The sequence below is a fragment of the Oenanthe melanoleuca genome, chromosome 5 (assembly GCF_029582105.1).
Source record: "Oenanthe melanoleuca isolate GR-GAL-2019-014 chromosome 5, OMel1.0, whole genome shotgun sequence".
Classification (NCBI taxonomy): Eukaryota; Metazoa; Chordata; class Aves; order Passeriformes; family Muscicapidae; genus Oenanthe; species Oenanthe melanoleuca.
In genome coordinates, this window is record NC_079339.1 from 5,962,544 (window position 1) to 5,984,812 (window position 22,269).

At 39.6% G+C, this 22,269-nt stretch overlaps 1 protein-coding gene across 2 annotated transcripts in view; it reads right to left on the minus strand.

Moving 5' to 3' along the window:
* Positions 1 to 22,269, minus strand: part of NAV2 (neuron navigator 2) — a 199,399-nt gene that overhangs the window by 76,742 nt on the left and 100,388 nt on the right. For both annotated transcript variants that reach the window (XM_056492748.1, XM_056492747.1), the window contains 4 exons: positions 21,338 to 21,450; positions 17,953 to 18,061; positions 15,258 to 15,653; positions 3,124 to 3,246 (listed from right to left, as the gene is read on the minus strand). In XM_056492748.1, coding sequence (XP_056348723.1) covers positions 3,124 to 3,246; positions 15,258 to 15,653; positions 17,953 to 18,061; positions 21,338 to 21,450 — 741 coding nt within the window. The remainder of the gene's footprint in view (positions 1 to 3,123; positions 3,247 to 15,257; positions 15,654 to 17,952; positions 18,062 to 21,337; positions 21,451 to 22,269) is intronic.

Here is a 22,269-nt window from a genome sequence, read left to right on the forward strand (position 1 = left end):
AATACTACTCTTCAGCTATTTTTGAAAGCCACAATTTTTACCATTTGTACTGCACTCAATGACATTAATGGCAAAGTATGTGTGCTCTGCATGGAATGTCCTCTGGCCTTCTGCTCAGTTTCTGCTTCAATTCCCATTCTTCTTTTCTGTCCATCTCCTGTCCAGGTTCCACAGCCTCCTCTTTATTATTATTCAAAGTTCTTTCCAAAAGCAGGAAATACTTCTAAAATGCTGACTGCCAGGAAGCAGCTTCAGTCACAAATCTGCCTAAGAGTTAATCTGAATGTGGACTTGTTTTTAACCAAGCGTGTGACAAGACTGATACTGTTGTCACCAGATGTGATCAGGATACTGGCACACTCTTGAAGAGCAAGCTCAGCACTCTTTTTACTATTTTACCTACAGTCCATCAAATCTGTAGCTGTTGGAAGCAACAAGTCAACATAAGCCACTCTTACAAGAAAAGTCATTACAGTCAGGAGCTGGGGAAGATCTTTCTATACCTTTATGCAAAGCCAGGTAATTTATGCAACCTCAAATACAACTGTAAAATGTAAACAATTGAAGTCAGTCATGCTCAGCAGTAGTTTCTTAAGCACTTCATCACTGATGATTTTTTAAAAGGACATTTAGACATTACCATAATAACATTAAAGCTACTCTTGCCAAACTCTCATCCACACTCTCTGTCCCAGTCACAAGGACATAATAAATCAGCACAGGTCTGAATTATCCCCTCTAAATAACAGTTTACACAGGTAAGCAACGACAGAAAGATTTATTCAGATCCAACTTACCTACATATATTACAAATGCAAGTTACATATATGAAGGCAAGGGCCAGATTTAGTCTCAGATTGAGCAGCTGGGTCTGACAATGTGAATCTACTTAAATAACCAGATGGCACACACCAAGTTCATATATATAGAACAGACACAACAATAGGATATTTATTTCCAGTTTTGAAAAAATAATCCCAAACTAAATTGAAAAAACAATCACAAACTAAATAAAAAGGTATTTTAATGCCCTTTTTGATTTAAAATGCCTTTGTTCTAGGCAAACTAAAATTATCTTGAAGTCAAAAAGTAAGCTCAGCTATGTTGTGCAGTGATTTCATTAACCTTGCAATCAAGCATAAAATTCAATGCCCTTGTTTGGATTTCCCTGCAGTGGAGGAAAATGTACCTTGTAAGGTCTGTGCTTTACCATACCAGAGCCAATGAGTAAAAGCCTCACAACTAAACTTCTACAACTAATGGCACAAGAAACGAAACAAGCTAGCATATTGCAAAAATTCCTCTGATAACCTTTTAATGATTAACCTCACGCTCACAGGTTCACAGTCTTTCACACTTGTTCTCCCATGCATTCAATTAACATCTGCTTTGAACAAGTTTAATAGAATCTTCAATATGTTTTCTGCATGTACCAATAAAGTAACTCAGCACCCCTTCTCACTGCCTCATAGAATGAAGAAAACAATTAATTACTGCACAGCTTTATTCAATTCCTTTTCCTTATGCCCATTTTCACCCCAGAAAACTCCATGAGCAAAGATTAATTTTTTGTTTAAACTGCACATCATGGTCACCCAGCAAACAAAGAGGAGCTATTTTTAAATCACTGCCCTACTGTCAGAAACCCTTCATCTCCTGTATAAGTTATTATATTCTAAAAAGAAAAGACTAAATCAAAGCAATACATCATGGTATCACCAGCTCTGGGACCAAGGGTAATTCTTATGCCATGCAGAGTCTTAATTGTGTGTAGCCTGTCCCCCTCCAAGTGAACTGAAAGGATGATCTTCAAAGCTGAGACAACTGACAATCTAGGGATTACATTTCAGTGGGTCACAGCCCCATTCTAGGTGGAATACATTTAAACACACAAATATCCCTCTTGTCAAATGTTTCTAATTGGTGCCTGATGTGAGCTGTCCTCAGCAAAGGAGCTCAGCGAACAAAAAGTGTTGCAAGCACAGAAAATATTGGATGAGGGAAGGAACCAATGACAAGAATGTATCACTGGCTCTTCAGAAAGCTATTACTTAAACGACAATATACTTTATCTTAGACAAATGCTGAATTTTAAACAGAAGCTTTTGCTACTGTGGCAATGTTCAAAAGCCACAGCAGCAGAAGAGGATGACACTTTATTAATCTCCAGCTGCATCACAAAGTGGAATCACCCTCACCCACAGCACCAGCAGCAAGCGCTGGTTTCAAGCTGCAAATTTCAGAAAGAGATATGAGCTCCTGGAAAAATCCAGGCATATTTTACAACTGGCAAGCATAATTGACCTGTAATTCAAACTGAGCTGGGATTCTCTGAGAGGTTTTAGTTCGTTTAGATTTGACATCCTGCTCTTTACTAATACCATGAGAATGTCAAAGCAGATTTAGTTCTAAATCTTGGCAGATTTAGATTTAGTTTGCTTAGAAAACAAGGCTAGATTCTCCATCACTTGTGTTTCTTTAGTGATATCTCACTATGAAGTATCAATAATATCAAGCTCAGTCAAGTGCATTATGTCCTGGGAATGACTTACAGATAGCAAAGAGAAAAACTTTTTGTTGAAAAATTGGTTTGAATGTGTACCTCAAAATTTGTGTTTTATACTTAGAGGCCCGTCATGGAAGAAAAAGGATACGGGTCACTTACTGCATCAAGAGTAACACTGATCAGGCTTTGGAAGGGAAAGAAGCAGCTATGTGCTGACCTCATTAAAAGCAACAGTATTTAACCCATTTATATCAACATTAACAGAGTATTTTACTGTGTTCCTTTGTGACTGCTCTCCCATAAATTATAGATTTCCAGTCCCCTAATTCTTGACATTTGGCCTTGACTGTTCACACTGAATTACTGGAATTGGAGGAGAATCAATGGACATGAGGAGATAATTCCGTCCTTTCTATTTCAAACACAACTATAACAGGAGCTTAACACTTTCTTATGTTGCCTCCCATCCACAAACACTTGGGGGAAATTCCAGCAAAGCACTCAGGAGACATAAACCCAGCATTTCTCCTGACACCTGCGTGAACACAGAACCCAAAACACTCCAGAGGAAGGCAGACGCATGCGCGGGGTGCCCGCATTGCCGGGGTGCTCCATACCTGTCGGCGTCGCCGAGCCCCAGGGCCGTGCTGCGCTGCAGCGTCTCCCGCACCGTGGCCATGCTGTCAGGCAGCCGGTTCAGCCGCCGCGTGTACAGCCCCAGCCCACCATCCGTCAGGTACCTGACAACGAAACGCCACGGTCAGTGCAACAGTGAAAAATCCACACGTTGTCCTAGCACCCGCCTCGCAGTTTCCCCGTTTTTAAGCTAAGGATGTTACACGAAATTAGAAGCGTGGAAAACGTCATTCTTGAGGAGATTGTGGTATCCTCTATCTCTCTTCATTCTCCATTACACCTTGCATGCTCGCTCATCACCAAGAGTCGAGTTTCAACATAAATGTGATAAAGGATACTGAAAGAAAACTTAACTTTTGTTAAGACACCTATATGGAAGTAATTTAATATTTCTGAAAGCTATCATTAATGATCTCTTATTGCCCCAAAAATATATGCTTTATACTGACTTGAATTTTTCTGCATGGGCTGGCTAATCAAAATTTCAAATCTTTTAAAAGTCAACCGCAAAAATCACACTGACTTAATCCCTAGATTTTGTTAATGAACAATAAACTTAAATTATTCCACAGCTTATTGAAATCATCATGGATGAAAAGTTTTTTGCAATCTTCTTTTGGTTCCTACACTCTAGTCTGGCTGCAACTGTGACCTAGAGACACCTGCATTTAAAAGTTACTCTTTTCTATTACTATTCTTAGGCATGAAGGAGTGCCAGGTGTACATTTGACACATCATAAATTGCTAAGATAGCACATTTCTTACTTTCTGGTTTAGACAAATGAAAAATTAATGTCAAATTGAACAGAGATGATATATGGTGAGCAATGGCAATTGCATGGAGCAAGCCCTGTGTTACCACCAACAGTTCATCAGTTCATGTACCTCTATGTGAGCAGCTGAGGAAACACACTATGAAGATTTTCACACACCTAAGACTGAAATAACTCCAAAAACCCTGGCACTACAGTCACCATTTCCAGCACACTGCTGGTCACTATACCCGCTGAGACAGGAACTGACAGGATTGTATCTCCTCAATCCTTTAGCCACTCTTAGCAAATTGACAGCACACCACAGAATACTACCCAGATACTCAGGATACCTTCCCACAGCTCAAGAAAGCACACAGCTTTCTCCCTGATAATGAGACATCCTCACCCACAGCAGGAAAGGAGAGATGCTCCGATGCTCCAAGCTGCAGGCAGTAGAGTCTCTGCTGGCAAGATCTCACTGTGCACGTGTGCTTTACCCAACCCAGATTTGATTACTATATTTATAAAAATGGGATGGTGAGCAGTTGGGAAGCCTTGCCCAATCTGCTGATTAGCATTGTAGTTCAATGTATGAATCTGTGCAGGACCATCCCAGCAGCAACCCAGGAGTCTCTGTGGAGTCTAACAAAGAGGTTGCCAAGACCATCAAGCCAGACGCAGGAGTATTCCCCATTCAGTAAATCTGTGGGGATTCTCCCAACTCATAAACAAAGACTGCAAAAAACACAAGGAGCAGTTGTGCTGTAGCATGCAGAATTCACCTTAGGTTTGGCATTCTAATTTGTGTTTGACAGTTTATAAATATTTTATCATGGAGGAATATGTTTTTTCCTTAAGCTACTAAAATAAACGGGAAGAAGAGAAAAGTGGAGCTTCAGACCATAGTGTTATATAAACATGTAAAGAGTATTTTGCAAAAACATCTAATGTACATACACTAACTGGTTTACTGCAGCTACTTGTCTGCACATGAAAAACATTTCTGTAGCAATACTCTTTGCACGTGTGCTGGAAAATGCAGCTTCTGGCTTTGCTGTAAGATTCCTGGCATATTGGTCCTTTGATAAAAAGATCTGTTACAGCTGAAATAGATTGCTTTTCATATGTATCACTCAGAAGGTGTGGAAATAAATATAGTACCCTTAAGAGCTAGCCATGCTGATATCAATGCCTTTTCACCAGCATCAGCGTATTTAATCTTCCACACAGCAAGCTAAATGATTAGAATAACACTGCAGTAGCTCAAATTTTAAAAATTGGTTTCAAGCACTGATAAATCTTACATAAGCCAATGGATGCTGGATGGCTTTGGCACCTCTGACAACTAGATCACGACACTTTCCTAAACAAGTCCATGTGAAAAAGCATAGCCATAAATGATGACTTTTACACTCCATACCAATAAGACAAGTTTCTTACATGCCAGAACAACACAGGATAGACTTTTGTATTTTGAAATGGGCTTGTGTAATCACAGTTTGAAAGCTTTATATCTCATTTTTATTTCACACAATCTCCTCTACCCAGGAATGTTTAGTTCGGAAAAGATGCCAAAATCAATGATGCCTGAAGTCCTTCATGCAACAGCAAGGTGAAGGAAGAAGGAAAGGCTCTAACTTCTAAAGTCTGGGGAGAAAAACACATTTAAAATAAATACACTTTAAAATAAATTTAAAAAACCCGGTTTACTATCCATTGGTTAGTGCAGGGGAGATTCAAAGCTTCTAGTTCCACAAACCTCCAGCCATTGCTTTCTTTTCCTTCCTCTCCATCCCTTCAAACTTCAATTGTCTTGGCTTTAAGAAACTGTCTTGCCCTTATGAATACATTATTATTGCTGCAGATTTTTGCTTTATGGGAAAGGAGAATATAATGAAGGCACATTTTTCTATGGAAAATCTTCTGGTGTTTTACTCAGGGGGAAACAAGACCAAGGAAATATTATCCTGTATATAACTGAAACAGTACTCAGTTATTTGAATGCATTGTCCTATCACACCCACACAAGGTGGAACCCAAGAATATTGGTGTCTCCCCTACAATGACACACTGCAGTCCAAACGACTGTGCTAGGCCTAAGTGTAATTTATCTGACTTTTCATATTAAAAATCATGACAAATTTACACTAAGAGCCTTGCTAGCTTCATGACTGCTAAGAATTTTGCATTCAGTGCAAAACAAACAGGACTTAGAAGTATTCTTTTACATGCCCCAAAATAAGAAAAAGTTTTAATATATGATCTGGGCAAAAGCACAGTATCCAGACTCTGACTTTTATAGGGATAGGTAAATTGTACAAAAAACTATTTGATCTCACACATGCTTCATGAATGGCACCAACAGCCAGGGGAGTGACTGCCTTTAATGAAGCTGAATATAATAGTATTTAATGAATGGACAGTGAAACAGTGATGAGGTTGGTGAAAAGGAGTTTCTGATCTTTCCAGGAATGAATGTATGAATATTCATCACTATAGCTCCACTCTTCATCAGCAAGGAAAAAAAAAATAATCAAAGTTCTCTCAATATGAAAAGACTCAGGTTAAACAAGAGTAGTATTATGCATTTCTAATACACAATTAGGACTTCTAGCCCACTTCCTAGGTAACACTTTTTTCCTATTAGAAAGTGGCTTTCTGCCCTGCATTATAGGCCTAAAATAATTTGCTTTGGACAACCAGGACCTTTAAGCTTCTCTTTTCTTTAGCCAAATACACCCTTTCTGTGCCTCAGAAATTTTGTGTGCCATATCAAGCCCTTCCAAGTGTAATATTTTTAGGGTATTTCTGATGCTGAAGTGATTTATTTCCCTTTCCTGAAAGGCACCCTGAGGAAACAGGAATGGGTCATGCCAGGGATCAGAAAATCCAGTGGTCTGAATCACTTGACTTCTGTCTGCACTCCCTACTTACTGACAGATACAGCCAGCCAACAACACACTTACTTTTATGGCCTGACAACTCTACCACTTCATATATATTCATTTCACTCCTTAATGCATTAATATGAATTTTCCAAGTTCGAAAATAGATAGGCAAGGGAAAAGCATTCTTTACTTAAGGATTAGGAAGAGAAGGAGCAGCAGGTAAATCAGCAACAAACAACAGACCAGGCAAGCCTACCCTGGCCTGCTCAAAATACTGTAGCTCCAAAATCCCAATCCCACAAGCAGGAGAACAGCCTTGAATGGCACTGGACTCTCACACTCAGGTGGTCCTGCCTTTCTCTTGGATTTCCTGCTTTTGATTACAGGCTGGTGTGGGAATAGCTGCCCAGGTGTCTCCTGGGCAGAGGACTTGCCCAGCAACCTAAGAGCTTGAAACTTTAAGAAACAAAGAGCTTGAGGGAATTATTTCACACATGAACATCTGCTTTGACATGAAGAAATGTTCTCTTATTGATGTAGCAGTAACACTGTTATCCTTAATGTTTTCCTTCAAATCTCTATTTTCACTAGGCTTCATCTGTCTCATCATTACAGTCAGTTAAACGAGATCAAGAGGCTTAACGAGCTTTGAGTATCAAAGAACAACTCTAACTCTGCCAGTTGCTAAAAATCCACAGCAGAAAATTCCCCAGTGCTGTTTCTGAAATACGCTGATTGGGATCAAAACCACCTTGTTACTGCAACTATGGTTATGTCCTAAATCTGACTTAAAAATAAATGCTACCCTAACAGCTGGATTATGACAACTGCAAATTTCTCAGTTTAGCATCAATTTGATCTGCATTTTTCATCATAACACTGGCATTAGACCATATGGGCTTTTCCCATGTTTATATTCCCCAAAGTCTTCATTCTTGCCTGACTTGAATCAGTACTTGATAAGTACCTGATCACTCTAGCCAAAGAGTTGGACACAGACCCTGTCTACAAGCCTGTGGTTGGTTTAAGTTCTATTATTGATCCTTGTGAATTTCAAAAAAAAACTTTCAAGAACAGGATTAGGTCCTGAGCTTGCAGGTAGGGACTCCTAATACAATGCCCAAATCCCTAATATTAGACTAAATATTACAGTTCAGATTCATAGAAGGGCAAACCTATTGCTCAATTAATAACATTTAATTTATATTTAGGGTAGTCTGTAATTTATAAATTAATAGACTTTTATTAATAATCAGTAACTATTTATAATTAACGAACTAATGAATGAACTACCAATTGTTTTGCAGATGCTTAACCCAAACAAGGAGTAAGGCCTGAACAAATTACTTGCAGACTCAAAAATCCTAATCATTGCTGAAAAGGAGGAGATACCTGTCCTACTAACAGGTAAGACAGGAAAAATGGGATTATGCAAAACTTAGTAAGTATACATTAGTTTCATAGTTTATTTAGAGAAACCTCTCTCGTGTAAATCACTAATAGCATGAATGGTGCTGCCTATTCCCTTTGTTCAAACCAGTCTGGAAGCAAAACAAGTTCATCCAATTAACTACTTAATGCTCAGACCTTTTTCCATTAAAAAAAAAAAAAAAAAAAAAAAAAAAAGACATATGCAGAAATAAGTGGCTTCTGTGAAATCAATACTCTTCTGTCTGGAGATGTGTTAAAGCTGCCTGGCACATAAGTCCTTCAGCAGCCATCAAATAATTTTTGGGCAATGCTGTCCAAGGCTATTTTTTCTTTTCTATGTCTTCTCCACTTCAAGCAGTCTGCAGGCAAGGAATTCCAAGGACAGTGCCCCCTGTAAGGGAATTGGGTGGCTGCTGCTCCCACACATCCCCACATCCAGAACAACAGCTTCTGACAGAGCTTTTGAAGAAACTTTTGTGTGGAATGAGCAGTCTTAGATATATGTAGTCAAAGAGAAGCTGTCAATACTTGAAAGAATATTACACTGAAAGAAAGTGTCTCTCATATGGCTGCAGCCATTCCTGATCCAGAGGAGAATCTCCAGTGTGTGATGCTCTTTCCAACACTCGCTCCATCTGTCGGCCAAGAGCACCTTAACCACAAATTCACCTTTACCTCAAGGAGGAGGCCTGCTCCACCAATGCTTTTAAAACTCTTTTTAAAATCCAGTCAGCCCAGGCAGACTGGGCTGGAGTCAGACTGAAAAACACTCAAAAGGTCAATCCTTTCAGGTGTGCAAATGTCACTCTGGACCCCAGGGAAACACGGTGAAAACTCATTACTGAAAAGAGGACAACATTCATACCCACCAAGCATCATCACCACCAACCTCTGCTGGCCTGAAGCCAGCTGAATGACCACCAGAATCAGGCAGTTTTCAATGGGGCTTTGCACATGTCAATTTTGATTTCAATGCCTAAATTCTTTCTCAGAGTCCATTTCAATGAAAATCATAGAAATAAACTATAGAAAAAGTGATCCATCTTTCATCACCCTCTTCAATTCTGTTCAGGAGAGGAATGACCTGTGACCAAACAAGATTAAGGAGGGGCTGCAGCTTCTCCAGAGATTCACAGGAGTGTCAGCAGCAGAGCAAGAGTGACTCCACAGCAACTTTGGATTATTCCCTCGTGCCTGCTCTTTTCCTGCAGATGATCTGCCTTGACACAGTGTGAATGACTGCATCCCCCTCTACTGGCTAGCCCTGGACTGGGACCCTATTTTGTCCTTTAGAAGCTGTCCCTTCACTCAAATTACAACAACCTGTTGGCAGGTTAAATTAAATTTAACTATTAAATTGTATTTTGGTAATTATTAAAGACAGGTCAGTGTATAGAAGTAACTACAAATACAACACCACAACTATTGCATTCATTTTATTGATTAGCACTATGTATGACCTAACATGGGTATTTTACCATTATACTGGAAAAAAAAAGGTGATGTATAAGGTCATACCTCATAGGCTTACCTTCTCTTCCTACGCTGAGTCACACTGCAATAAAGATTCTATGAGAGCATATGAACTGAAATATCACTTGAGATAAACGATAAACACTTTCTTATTGATGAAGCTGACACAAGAACTACTCCTGAAGTGAGTGCAACATTCAAGAATACTTAAAACAATACACAAAATTAATAATACTGAATATGCTTGTGCAATATCCTACTCATGTCTCCTGCAAAGAACTGCAAGTGCAGTTATTGGAATAAGAATACTACCTTTATTTAAACACTGCCATATTTTTTCTTTTCATTTTTACAACACCACATCAACTCTAACTTTAAATCCAAACTCAATTGCAACCTTCTTTGCTATAAATCAGAAGTTAATGTTTCCTTATCCCTTTTCATGAAAGTCAAATTTTTGAATTTGCTTGCCTGACTCCCTCATTATTTATGTTAATTATCCATTTACCATATATAGATACTATTCTGCAATGTTGAAAAGATTGCAGTGCAGAAATAGTCAGCCCTAGCAAGATGAAAGGCAGTTCAAATAAACTCTGCTCAAACACAGAAGAAAAATAAAATAAACCTCCTAATGAGTCTTTGTCATGTTGAAGTGCTAGAGCCATAAAAGGAATGCAGTTTCACCCATCCACTGTATTTAGATGGAACCTTATCACTAAAACCATATAATTTAAAGAGCAGTGTCCAGTAAATTACTAATACACTGTAACCCAAAGTGTACAGAAAAAATACAGAGGTAATAATTATGGAAAAAAATAGGTCAGAAAGAAGGAAGGTAGGAAAGAAAAGCCTATAGACAAAGCAATTGTGGTAGTGAATACTGCAGCTTTTCTAAAAGATGCAATTTGAAACCCAGCCAGTCTGTTAAGCAGGAAGGTACCTGGGTGAAAATCCCTGCTCATCTATTGGACCCTAAGTGCTGATGTATCACTGGCTGAGAAAGTGAGTGACAGAATTTGTAAATGTAACCACCTATGTGAGCACGGGAAACATCAAGCACTCTACTTAAGCGTGCTCACAGACAGTAGAGGCTTTCGTCTTGTTACAGTGAGCTGTGAGTGTCGCCTCTTTGTCTCGGGCCTGACACCCCCTGCAGCCCAACAGAGGAAACAACCAAACCACTCTAACAGCAACAAGCAATGAATCAGTGCATGGGGCACCCAGCTCTCACCCAGTCCAGGATTAACTCCTGCACCCCTGACTTCCAGCCAGCCACGACTCACCTGGAGCAGCAGCCACTTCTGCTGCAGACAGCTTAGAAGGAAAGGGTTTCTCTCACTTACTGTTACCATTAACAAATCCTCATTAGCAGCAAACTGCAGAGTCCTCCTTCTGTGAAACCTCAGCCCTAGGGGAGGTCTGTTGTACCACCTGTGACCCTGACATCTGAGGAAAATGTGTCACTGGCTGACTGATAAATAGCACAAAACCAAGAAACAGCTGCAAGAATCCTACAGGTACCAGCTACACTTCAACACTCAATGAAATCTGTCCTCAATTTCAGCTCTTTTTTGCCTCACATCAGATATAACTCCTAAATGTAAGCCTACTTCAGAACTCTATTTCAATGATGGTTTTGGTCGATGAAGGGCACAGTGCTTCTGCATGAGTTTGAGACCTGAGCAGAAGCAGGTACAAAGTCTGATTCCCCAGCTCAGAGTGGCCTGTTCTCCCTTTTAGCATCCTTCATGCACAGTCCAAATCCAACTGCTTCCAGTGCTTGTAAAGCAATTCCCCGGGAGCATAAAGGTTTGAATAAACAAGAAGCAGTCATAGCCCCATGAGGATTGTGCATGCTAACACATTAAGAGGTTGAGGAAACAGAGATACTGAACAGAAACATATTGCCACCAAATAAAATATGGGGAGATTAATAATAAGGTAATTGTGTCCCCCAAAAAACAATCACTGCACCCACAGGAGGTGGCTGCAAGGAGAACTTTAGCACAGTGCCCTGACCATTGCTGGAACACAGCTGGAACAGCCATGCTTCTGCAAAAAACAATTTTGACAAAGGTGTGTTTGCAGACCCAAAGCCATTTCCTGAAAACTTGTGACCAGCACTAGCCAATATATACACACTGTTAATTCTGCACAGAAAGCTTCACACTTAAGGTAATGAAAACAGACGGAAGATTAATTAAATGAAGTGAAAATAATTATAAAAGGCTCTTTTCTTTTTTTTTTTTTTTTTTTTTTTTTTTTTTTGACCAACAGCCCTGTTACTGCATTCCAATAAGAGATAAAAAGGAAATTAACTCTACATCTCATTAGAGAAAACTGGGGCTAAGGAGACAAAAAAAAGGGTAGGAATGTGTATGCTAGTAGCCAGAGGGAGACTGAAGTGGAAAACCTTCTGAACAAATGGGAAAAATCCATGAGAATTAACATTGTCCTGGGACAATCTTTGGGGTAGAGAGGTGAGAAAACTCTGGGCTCTGAGCTGCCACCTTCCAATGAGGCTCTGAGCCTCCAGCTGAGCCAGTCACCAAAAGGAGTGGTTGAAGACTCACTTCCCAGCTGACACAAATCCTACTGCTGTTGCTTCATCACTGGGTTATGTTTTAGACCATGCAAAAAGGCAACTTCTTACCTTTGATCCATCCCCTGAAGACTTGCTTAGTTTAAGGGCTGTTCTCTGTCCCTTTGGCAAATATACTCTTTCTTAACCCTAAGAAAGCAACCCTGGTGATTGCCAGAGCTCTGCTTGAGCAGACTCATTAAGGGAGGCCAAATGAAACTTCCCATGACCCAGTACATTTCAGAGAAAGCACCAGGATCACAGGGTAAACTAGTTTTTCTTGGCTATTGGATTTATTTTGGCTGTAACAAATATTTGGCTTCCTTCCCTATCAGTTTGCCAATGAAAACACAAATCCAAGGTTTTCAGACTTTGGGATTGTAGCAATTCTGAAAAATGACAAAGTGAAACACATACCAGCTAACAAAGAGCTATTCATGCTCTAAATACCCTCTTGTGCTGCTCTGCACATAGTGTAGCTCGGCTTCTGGAAATGCTGAGCCTGTTTGTCCTACTATTGATCTTGGTGATTTGTTCTGCAGCAAGACACATGGATCCTTTCCTTAGAAGCAACCTCTCTGATTTCTAAGCAGTTTATTATTCCTCTCCCACAAAAACACACCATCCTATTTTTTCTTACTATTTGAATTAAACAGACATTGGGGAACATAACTTAGAGAAAAGGCTACCAAACATCTGTTCACACTGGAGGTGGCAACCCAGTGTCATTAGGGGTCACCAAAGGTAACAACCTTATTTTTTCATCCTTCTCCATTAATATTGGAATGCTGTTATTGCAATTTAATACTGCAATATTCCCTTCTCAAGGAATCCACTCACATGATTACCATCCATAGACTGCAACCCCAGGCTTGTGGGGCTGCTTGCAGCAACACTCCCTCCAAATACCCATGAGTGTAGCAAGGAGAGAATCCCCAAACTGCCCATCTCTAAGCCCCATCCAAAACCTGAAAATGGAGCTGCATCTTTCCAACAATGGATTGACCTACAATACCAATTCTGTCCTTGGAACTTAGTCAATGACTCCAACAGTGCTATACAAATTGATAAACCAACTCACACTATTTAGAAAAACACTTCTGTAGCTAAAGGCAAAAGATGTGGAAGAGAAAAATATATTTGTACACACTTCTTGTCCTGAGAACCTTAAATTGAGATCTCATTTATCAGTATGTGGCTACTACATGAGTAAAAAGTGAAAAGTATCTCAGCCCTTTAAAAACTAGTCGGAAAAAGAGTCAGATACTCAGTTAAAGATGTCCCAACACTCAAGGCCAGGAGTGAGGTGGGGTAGAGTACATGACCCTTCTGCTATGTTAATCATTCTTGGTATATAACTCACTGCTTTGGTGACAGAGGTACCAACTGACAAAACCATTTTCTTACTCAGACTCTAAACACCATTCTTGTACTTTCAGACTATGAAGATTCCCAATTTTTGCCCTGCAGGATGACCAGACACAGAAAAGGAAATGATACACAGAGATCAGTGAAGGTACAGATTTCTCTGGCTGTATCAGTCATAAATTTGACAGCTTTTCTATTTTTCCTTTTTCTGTAACGTGGAATCTGAATTTTATACACTAAGTAAAGATCTGCAAAGACTGGGACTTGTCTCTGAGCAATAGAAGACTGAGCTGACACAGTTCTGACACAGTTCTGAACTACCACTCAAGGTGTTTTATGGAAACCATGTTGCTTTTTAGAATTTACTTTCCTGACTTCCAGACCAACACTGCAGCCACAAATTTAAATGGAATTCATAGTCCAGAGGAAAAGCAGCAACTGGTACTACAATAAACAGTACAAAATCCAGGTGTAAGTTGATTTATATGAGGAAAACACAAGGTGCTTTAGTGATTTGATGCATTATTAATGCAGCAACAACTACTGGTATTTTATCTGAAACAGAATTTTACACTGTTTTTTGCATCAGCTACTTTACTATATGCTTCCCTAATGAAGAATTAAAAAGAAGGTGTCTGACTTTTCAAAAACTGTGAAAATATTCAAATATTCAAATATTCAAAATGGACAGAATTAATGGAGCTTCCAGATGGTGTAACTGAACTGGTTAAGTTAATGACAAAGCAGCAGCTGGATTCCAGTAAGAGACATTATATCTTTCAAAAAAACCAACGCCACTAGAAATGTCACTAATTAAAAAAAACCCAAAAAACAAAAAAGCAAAGGATGCAAGATGGCCAGAGAGGGCTGCCACAAAAAACACAAACAAACAAACAAAAACAAACAGCCCCAAAAACAATCAAACAAAAACAAAGAGACAAGCAAACATCAATCAAAACAAAAAAAAAACCAAAACTCACCAAACCATTTAAATCTCAATGATAATTTTTAACATCAATGCTAATGTACTTGAGCTAAGAAAAAATGACTTTTATAGCAGGAACTGAAAGTAGATGAATTGAGTACTGACTTTGGAGCAAAGAACAATGCTTTTTCCACTCAAGGCAGAGATAAAATGTTGATGTAAATCCTTGTCAATAACTGTCCATCATTTTGTGTTTCTGCACACTGACTTGTTCTTTTAATGTTTTTTAGCACATACCACTATTTTACATAACACAAGAGATGTGAACTCATTTCCTTCCAGTGAACTGGCCCCTCAAACTTCAGGCAGCAAAAGAGTTCAGCTAAGTACAAAACCTGCCTCACTTCCTCCATCTCGTGGGCAAGAATGAATGTTGCAACCACTATGGGTCTTGACTCAGGAAAACGTTTAATCACATATCTTCAATATCAATATCTTCATATCTAGGGATATTTCCTTAATGTGCACTTAAAAAACTGAGTTTTGTTTAAACCCCTCTGTGATAATGAGCTGTCTCTCCAAAGGTTTATTAAAGTATCTTTGGTATCGGCTTTTATTTATCGAAATAATCAGAGAAACGCAGGGCTACAAAGGGAAGGGACGAACCACGTGAAGTGGGGCACTAACTCACCCGCTGGTGATGTCGTCAGCCCTGATGTTCTTGCTCAGCACGTCGCCGTCGCTCATGTAGCCGGTGGTGTCCACGGCAATGCCCTCCAGGTCGATGTCATCGCCGGCCTTGCCAGCGATGTCCACGTGGCAGACGCCGCTGCCGCGCGGGGCCAGCTGCCGCCGCAGCGGGGCTGAGTACAGGTAGCGCCCGGCGCCCGGCTCGGTGCTGGCCAAGCGGCCGGTGCTGGCCCGGGGCGGGTAGCCGTTCCCCAGGGACGGCGCGTCCCCGGCCTGCAGCCGCGGGCTGGACTGGCCCAGCCGCCACGACAGCGGCGTCGGCCGCCCGGTCAGGCTCAGGATGCTGCGGCCGCTGATCTCGGTGGTGATGTTGGTGTCAAACGTGGTCTCCAGTGTGCTTCAAAGGAGAGACGTGATGCCTTAGGATTTTAGCTTTTATGTTTCAAATCTGTACTGCTTTAGTGTATAACTCTAAACTCCACAGAGAGCGTTAGTTACCCGTCTCCACATTTTGGTCAGACAAAACAATCCCTCCAGGCCTGAAATTCAAGGATACCCTACAGCCTCGGGCCCCAAAAAATATAAACAAAACGTGAGTTGGCGGGGGGACAAACTGGGGGTATATGACTTCCTTACCCGAAGCTGTAATTGGAGAATTAACTCTTGATATGTAAATGGACCAAACTTATATAATTGTCTGAAAAACTCCTGACCATCATCCATCTTGGGTGTGGCCCCTCTCAGAAGCTTTGACTGCCCAAATGTAAAACTTTTCACATTTTATATCAGTCTTTTCTGTACAAGTGACGCATTTTTGAGCTGCCAGGATGCTTGACACCCACACAATTGCTAGTTTAGATGGATATCTATATATGAAGGCCTTTAATAAATACCCACTTTATTCTCTTAATCTTCTCTAGCCTCTGTTCTAGGTAGTCACTCCGAGGCATAAGACACATCGGAACAAATGTGGAATGTGGAATGCTAGGAGATTTCAGGTGCTTCCAAGGCCCTGAACATTACCAAGTTACTGATTTTATGTAATAGCACTAACAATTTACTGCTGCAACACTTGGGGAGATCCTTTCTTTTCACTTTTCAGGTCCTTCTCCCATGTTCCCAAAGAGACTCTTGCACCTAAGCCACCAGATGCTCTACATACACGTGAGAAGACTTAAGCAGGACTTTAAATGGATTATCTACTGTGTCAAAGTGCAACTTTCCCATCTTCAAGCACTCCATTACACCATCGTTTTGCCAGTCTAGGTAAGAGAGTGGGATAATAAGCTGACTAAAGGAAAACCTGATGAAGTTCTATTTTTCTGATTTATTTCCTTTTATTGTCTGTATTCATGATAATTTTCACTCTGGAGATGTGTCCAGCACCAAATGGGAGCTATTTCTACACCATGAAGAGGAGTAAATGAAAAGTAAGAAAAAAGGCAAATTTTTTTTCCCTCTGAATCTATTTTCTATATTAACAAACCAGTAATGAACTACAAACTGCTTTGAAGATGTTCAAACCTAAACCAGAAAAACCAATAAATTACTCATATATTCATAAGTTATGTATATTTTTGAAATATTGGTAAGATTTATTTATGAAACCCTAAAAATGGGACTACACCAAGAGTTTTCAGGTGATGCATACAGATTGCAAGACTACACCCTGAATACTCATAGCTGAGTTGCAGCCAATTTATTTGCAGCTAATCTATAGGTACAACTTCTCTTACCCACATGAACTCCTCTTTTCCTTTCCTGCTCAATTAAAGGCCACTTTTAAAAAATTTATTGTGGGTATTAGTAAAAATAAACAGCATTCTACCATTCTCAATGTAATGTTACATGTAAACTGCAAAACCCTTCGTATTCTCTGGTTACAGTAATTAAACCATGAAAAGATGTTACATTAATTGAAATTTGCAAAGAAAAATAGCTTTGGGAGTTCATCTTTGCAAGCTCAGCTTCAGTTTCAGATGCAAAGCCAAAACACAAAGTGTTCCCCCAATAAACTCATTTAGGGCTGGGGTACATAAGGCACCCAGCATTAGGTAGGACCCCAACCTCAGCTTATTCTCCCAAACATCCTGTTCAACACTGAAAAGATCCAATTCACATAATGCTTAAATGTAATAGCAATCTTTGTTTATTTATGGCATATTTTAAATATTGCTGAAGATTTCCAAATGCTGCTTTACAAAGAAAAAGCAATTACATTCGGGGGATGACTAACAATATTAGAAAAATTTGTTTGTCCAAAGTCTGGTCAGGAATTTAAGTTATGCACTTGATAATGTGGGTCAATCACAGTTCACCTCTTATTTAAACAAAATATTACAAAATATTACAAAATATTATAGGGGGAGAGAGGTGTAATGCACTGACGTTATTCAACAGTAAGAAGAAACATTTTAAACTGTAACTTATATTTAAACATCACCTCACATATTTAACAAGAAGTGATTATTCTTGACCTTTGAGTCAATATACACCCCATCCCATCAATTCCTTTTCATCTTAATAACCAGCAAACATTATTCGAATTTTGTGCATTAAAGACAAAAATTACAAGATCAGTGCCTCCCACTGCCAGCGTTAATAATTTTTGTAATGATGTAATCCAGCCAGGTGTAAGAGATGTAAAGTAAGAGCAGAGTGGTTTCCATTTTGTTACAAGCCCAGTGGTCCCTTACCTGTGGGTGACCTGGGTTCCCCGCAGGCTGGACATGGTTTCCTCCAGGTTCTGCCGAAGGTCAGCGATGTTTTTCACAGTTCGCAACCGCCGCGTCTCCGGATCCTCTCCTGCAGAGAAAGTGAGCCATAAGTAAGGACCAGGCAGGGAGCAGCACAGAACTGAGCTGCTACCTGTGCCTGAATCTGACTCAAATGCACTTTTTTCTCAGTTTCTACACTGATTAGGATTGAGATTCCATTCCCCTCGGAAGGCACTTGCCATCATCACATCCTGCCTGAAATGAGCTCTGCAGGGTTACCACTCATTGCACAGGCTACCTTGGAGATGTTGCTTTATTGTCATTTCCCATATGACCCAATTTAAATTCTGGTTAACTTTCAACCACATTAGAATATATACATCATCAATACCACCGTTTCCATCTCATATATTGACACAATTAACATTAACCTGACACAGGCAATTTCTCCAATGCTGTGTTTTCACTAGATCTTCTTTGTCCTACAGTAACAGCTTGCCACAAACTAAACCGTGCTGACTGGGTGGGTGCTTCCATGCCAAGTGATGTTTCAGGTAAAATAACAAAAGCTTTTGTTTGTCAACATCACAACACACTTACTGCTCCTAAAATGTGCAACGTGACACCAAGCTGGGGGATGACTTGGCTTTCATAGCACTATCCTGTTCTTTAAACACTTTGTTCTAAAACACACTAAAGTCCTGCTCTTTAAAAGTAGAGTTTATGTACATAAAAAAGTCTTCCTACTGCATCAGCATAATTCCACTTTATCCAATTAATAATTTAATTAATTCTTCAGCATAATTTACTGCCGGGCTCTCAGCTTTCAGAAATGCTTTGGTTGCTACCTCAGCTCAGCTTTATAGAGTTAAATCCTCTAAGAGGCTGATGAGAAGTGAATTCTAGTAGTGCCAGCCTATTCTTTGCAAGCTGAAAGCTGGAACAGAAAATCTCCAAAAAACCGTCACAAAGCTTCTGTTGGGCACAGAAGGAAATTATTTCATTCTAAAGGGTTTACAACTCATAACAAAAGAAAATACTACAGTAAATGTAAAACTTTTCACATTTTGTATCAGTCTTCTCTGTACAAGTGATGTATTTTTGAGCTGCCAGGATGCTGGGCACCCATACAATTGCTAGTTTAGATGGATATCTATATATTAACCACATCAGAAGTGAGAAGAACCACATAAAAAAGCTGTTGTTTGAACTTTTGACGTTCTCTGCTTTAAATTTCATGTTTCTAAAATATACCATGTTGGTGGCACAGAAAAACCCACTCACACACTGTTGCCTACAAAGCAGCAGTGCTACAAACTACTGACCAAAGTGCTTAGTGCCCCTGTGAGCATTTTTCTCTTCTATCAGTCTCTACTCTCTGGGAAATCATCTCCCGGAGTTACAATTCACTTAAGCCAGAGGGTCAAAGAATTATGGTCTGGCTGAACTGGAAACATCCATCTAACAAGACTGATTACTTTAGCCAGTGGGTCTCTGGGACAGAAAACATTTTCTATACTCAGGGATCTACAAATTTTTGTAGTAAGAAACATAAAATATTTATAGGCCTTTAGCTTAACAAAGGTCAGTGCTCTTTTACAGATCCTTTCTCTCATAGATGTGAAGGCAAATGGTAGGTAACTTCTCAGGAAAACACAGGAGACAAACTAAACCAATTTCTTCTGAGATCACTCTTACATCTAAATTGATGCCAAATTTTCACTTAAATTACATTCCACTGCTTGAATTGTAACTATGCTTAAAAGACAGATATTGGATAGCTGGCCCTAAAGCTTAATTCTGAAATCACTTAGCTCCTCATGAGCAAGCAGCATCCTTAAACAATTCTGCTTCCATTTTTCCCTACCTATGCTCTCTTTTGTTTTACTTGTGCTTTTAAATTAACAGTATCAATATCTGCTATGCAGGGAGAGAAGATATCTGTGCCTTATTTCTTCTAATTTATTTGGGCTGAGGGACTATTTTGTTTAGTTTACTCTGTTTTCCCCAAGGCCCCTTCATGGATGCTGCTGTCTGGTCTGGCTGTGCACAGCAGAGGTTTGCATCTCCCTTATTTGAGGTTGTCAGCTGTCTTCTGCCTCTGGATCCCAAAACTTACATATTCTAGGTGAGTAATGGTTTGTACTTACATAACATCTGTTATTAAAGACAGAAGACTTTTCATGATCTATAAACACTTTTAAGTGTGCAGGCTGAAATACATCCAGCCCAGCCAATATGATAATTAAGAGGCAATGCTGAAAAAGTTTAAGCAGCTGGACACTGTGTTTCTTAATTGCAACTCTTATATTTAAATATGAACTGAAAAATGTTCTCAAGGATTTTATCCCTTGTGTTTTTTATCTGCCTTTCAAGTACTTAATCCACCTATGTATAAATTGCACATGCTGATATGTTCACTTAGGCATTTCTGCAGCTCTTTTCCCCACCAGTGACTCTGCCTCTCACCTCTGCCATCAGCACACAGGTATAAAGGCAGCATTGACAGAACATGCAATGCAGTATGAAGTTAATCTAATTGTGAAACTTTTAGCCACATCACTTCTTCAAGGAGCGCATTTGGTTTAAAACCTCACAATAAACTGTGGGACACCAAGACTAAGTAGATGGAAAAACAAAAAGCAAAACAAACTGAGATATTCTGCAGATGAGATATCCTGCAACAGCACACAGTAAGCAAAATCATAGATATTGCTGAAATGAGGACATAAGGAGATCAGACTGTGACTTCAAAAACACATTTTAGATCACATTAACAGAATCTGGCAGATTCTAAAAGAATATGGTTGCTGAAAATCACGTTATATCAATAAGCTTAAATTCTTTTCCTAACTAGCATATACTTCTTACAGTAGCAGGAATTCTACATAAATATACCAGGTACTTTCTAATTTAGACTGCTCATATTCTAGCCACAAGCAGCTTCAGCTTCTGTATGATTCATGTGAGTGATATTGAGATTCCTCCAAACCAAAACATCAAGGAAATGAACATAGTCTCTTCTGTGAGCTCCGAAATGAAGCTTTTAAAACTAAACAATGCATACTAAATGTTTGGGAATACTTACTATCCTTATAGTAGTTTAATCCTAAAAAATGCTGTATATCTCCTAGAAAAACATTAAGCAGGCAGAATTCCTGGTGATTTCAAGAAATCTGGGGAGCACACTTATGCTGAGCTTAAGCATCTGGAGTTCATATTATTGACACCCAGCTTTCACTGCTGAAGAATTGGAAGAAATATAGTTATTAGGAACTAAAGCATTAAGAATAAAATCACCTTGCTCTAGCCCATTCATATTTAACCAAACCACACCAGTAATGGGTCATGCTGCAAGACTTACCTGAGAGGTCCTCGAGGGCAGGCTGGGCAGTTTTGACATAAAGAGCAGAATCCATGTTGACCCCCCCTGTGCTGGCCTCGGCTGTTACATTCCCTTCATTGTCTGTCTGAGATCTGGAAAGCAAAACAAAACAGGGACGTGCAGCCACTCTCCATCCAAAGTATCTCAAGTATAACAACAAGATGAGTGCACCTGCCATCAGCCACTCTGTCCTACTCTCCAGAACAGACCAGCAGACTGATTTTACATAATTCATTAGTCCCATGTTGAATTATGTCCTAGAAATGGAAACAAGCATTCAGCTGTAAAAAATAAAAAATTCATAGTCAAAGACAGGTTTCATAGCTCATTAGATGGGATCTTAAAACATTTGGATTTCCAGATACATTTTAATTATCAGTAACATCAGTTGTTGTGGCTAATCTGATCCTCTCCAATAAATTCTATATTGCATGAAGATAAAGCAGGGAGCGTGTGATGGCACGTTACTCTCCTGCTAGGTTCCCTTCAACATCACTTCCATTTTTAAAGAAATGACTGGGCAAAACCAACTTCAAACTCCCAATTTTGTCTGATATTATGGCTGCCAGGTAATGAAAGGTAATGTAAGGATCTATTGTCAGATTTGAGTAAGATATTGTAACTCATTTCACTTTACTAATTGTGCTGTGTTTTGCTCATAGAGCCACACAAACAGGCAGCTGGAAGTTCTCCTGCACCACGGGTAAGCACTGTAAAAAAGTGAAGAGACAGTGGGGAATTATTATTGCAATAGTCTTAATTTCACCTGACTCCTGCAGCAGGATGGTCTGCCTGGAGTGGGGGTGAAATAACTGGAACAGTGACCTATTTACGGAGCTGTCTGTGGTGGAAGGAAAAGGGGCCTCCTGCTGCTTTTGAATAATACTGAAACCAGCCTGACTCATCAACCC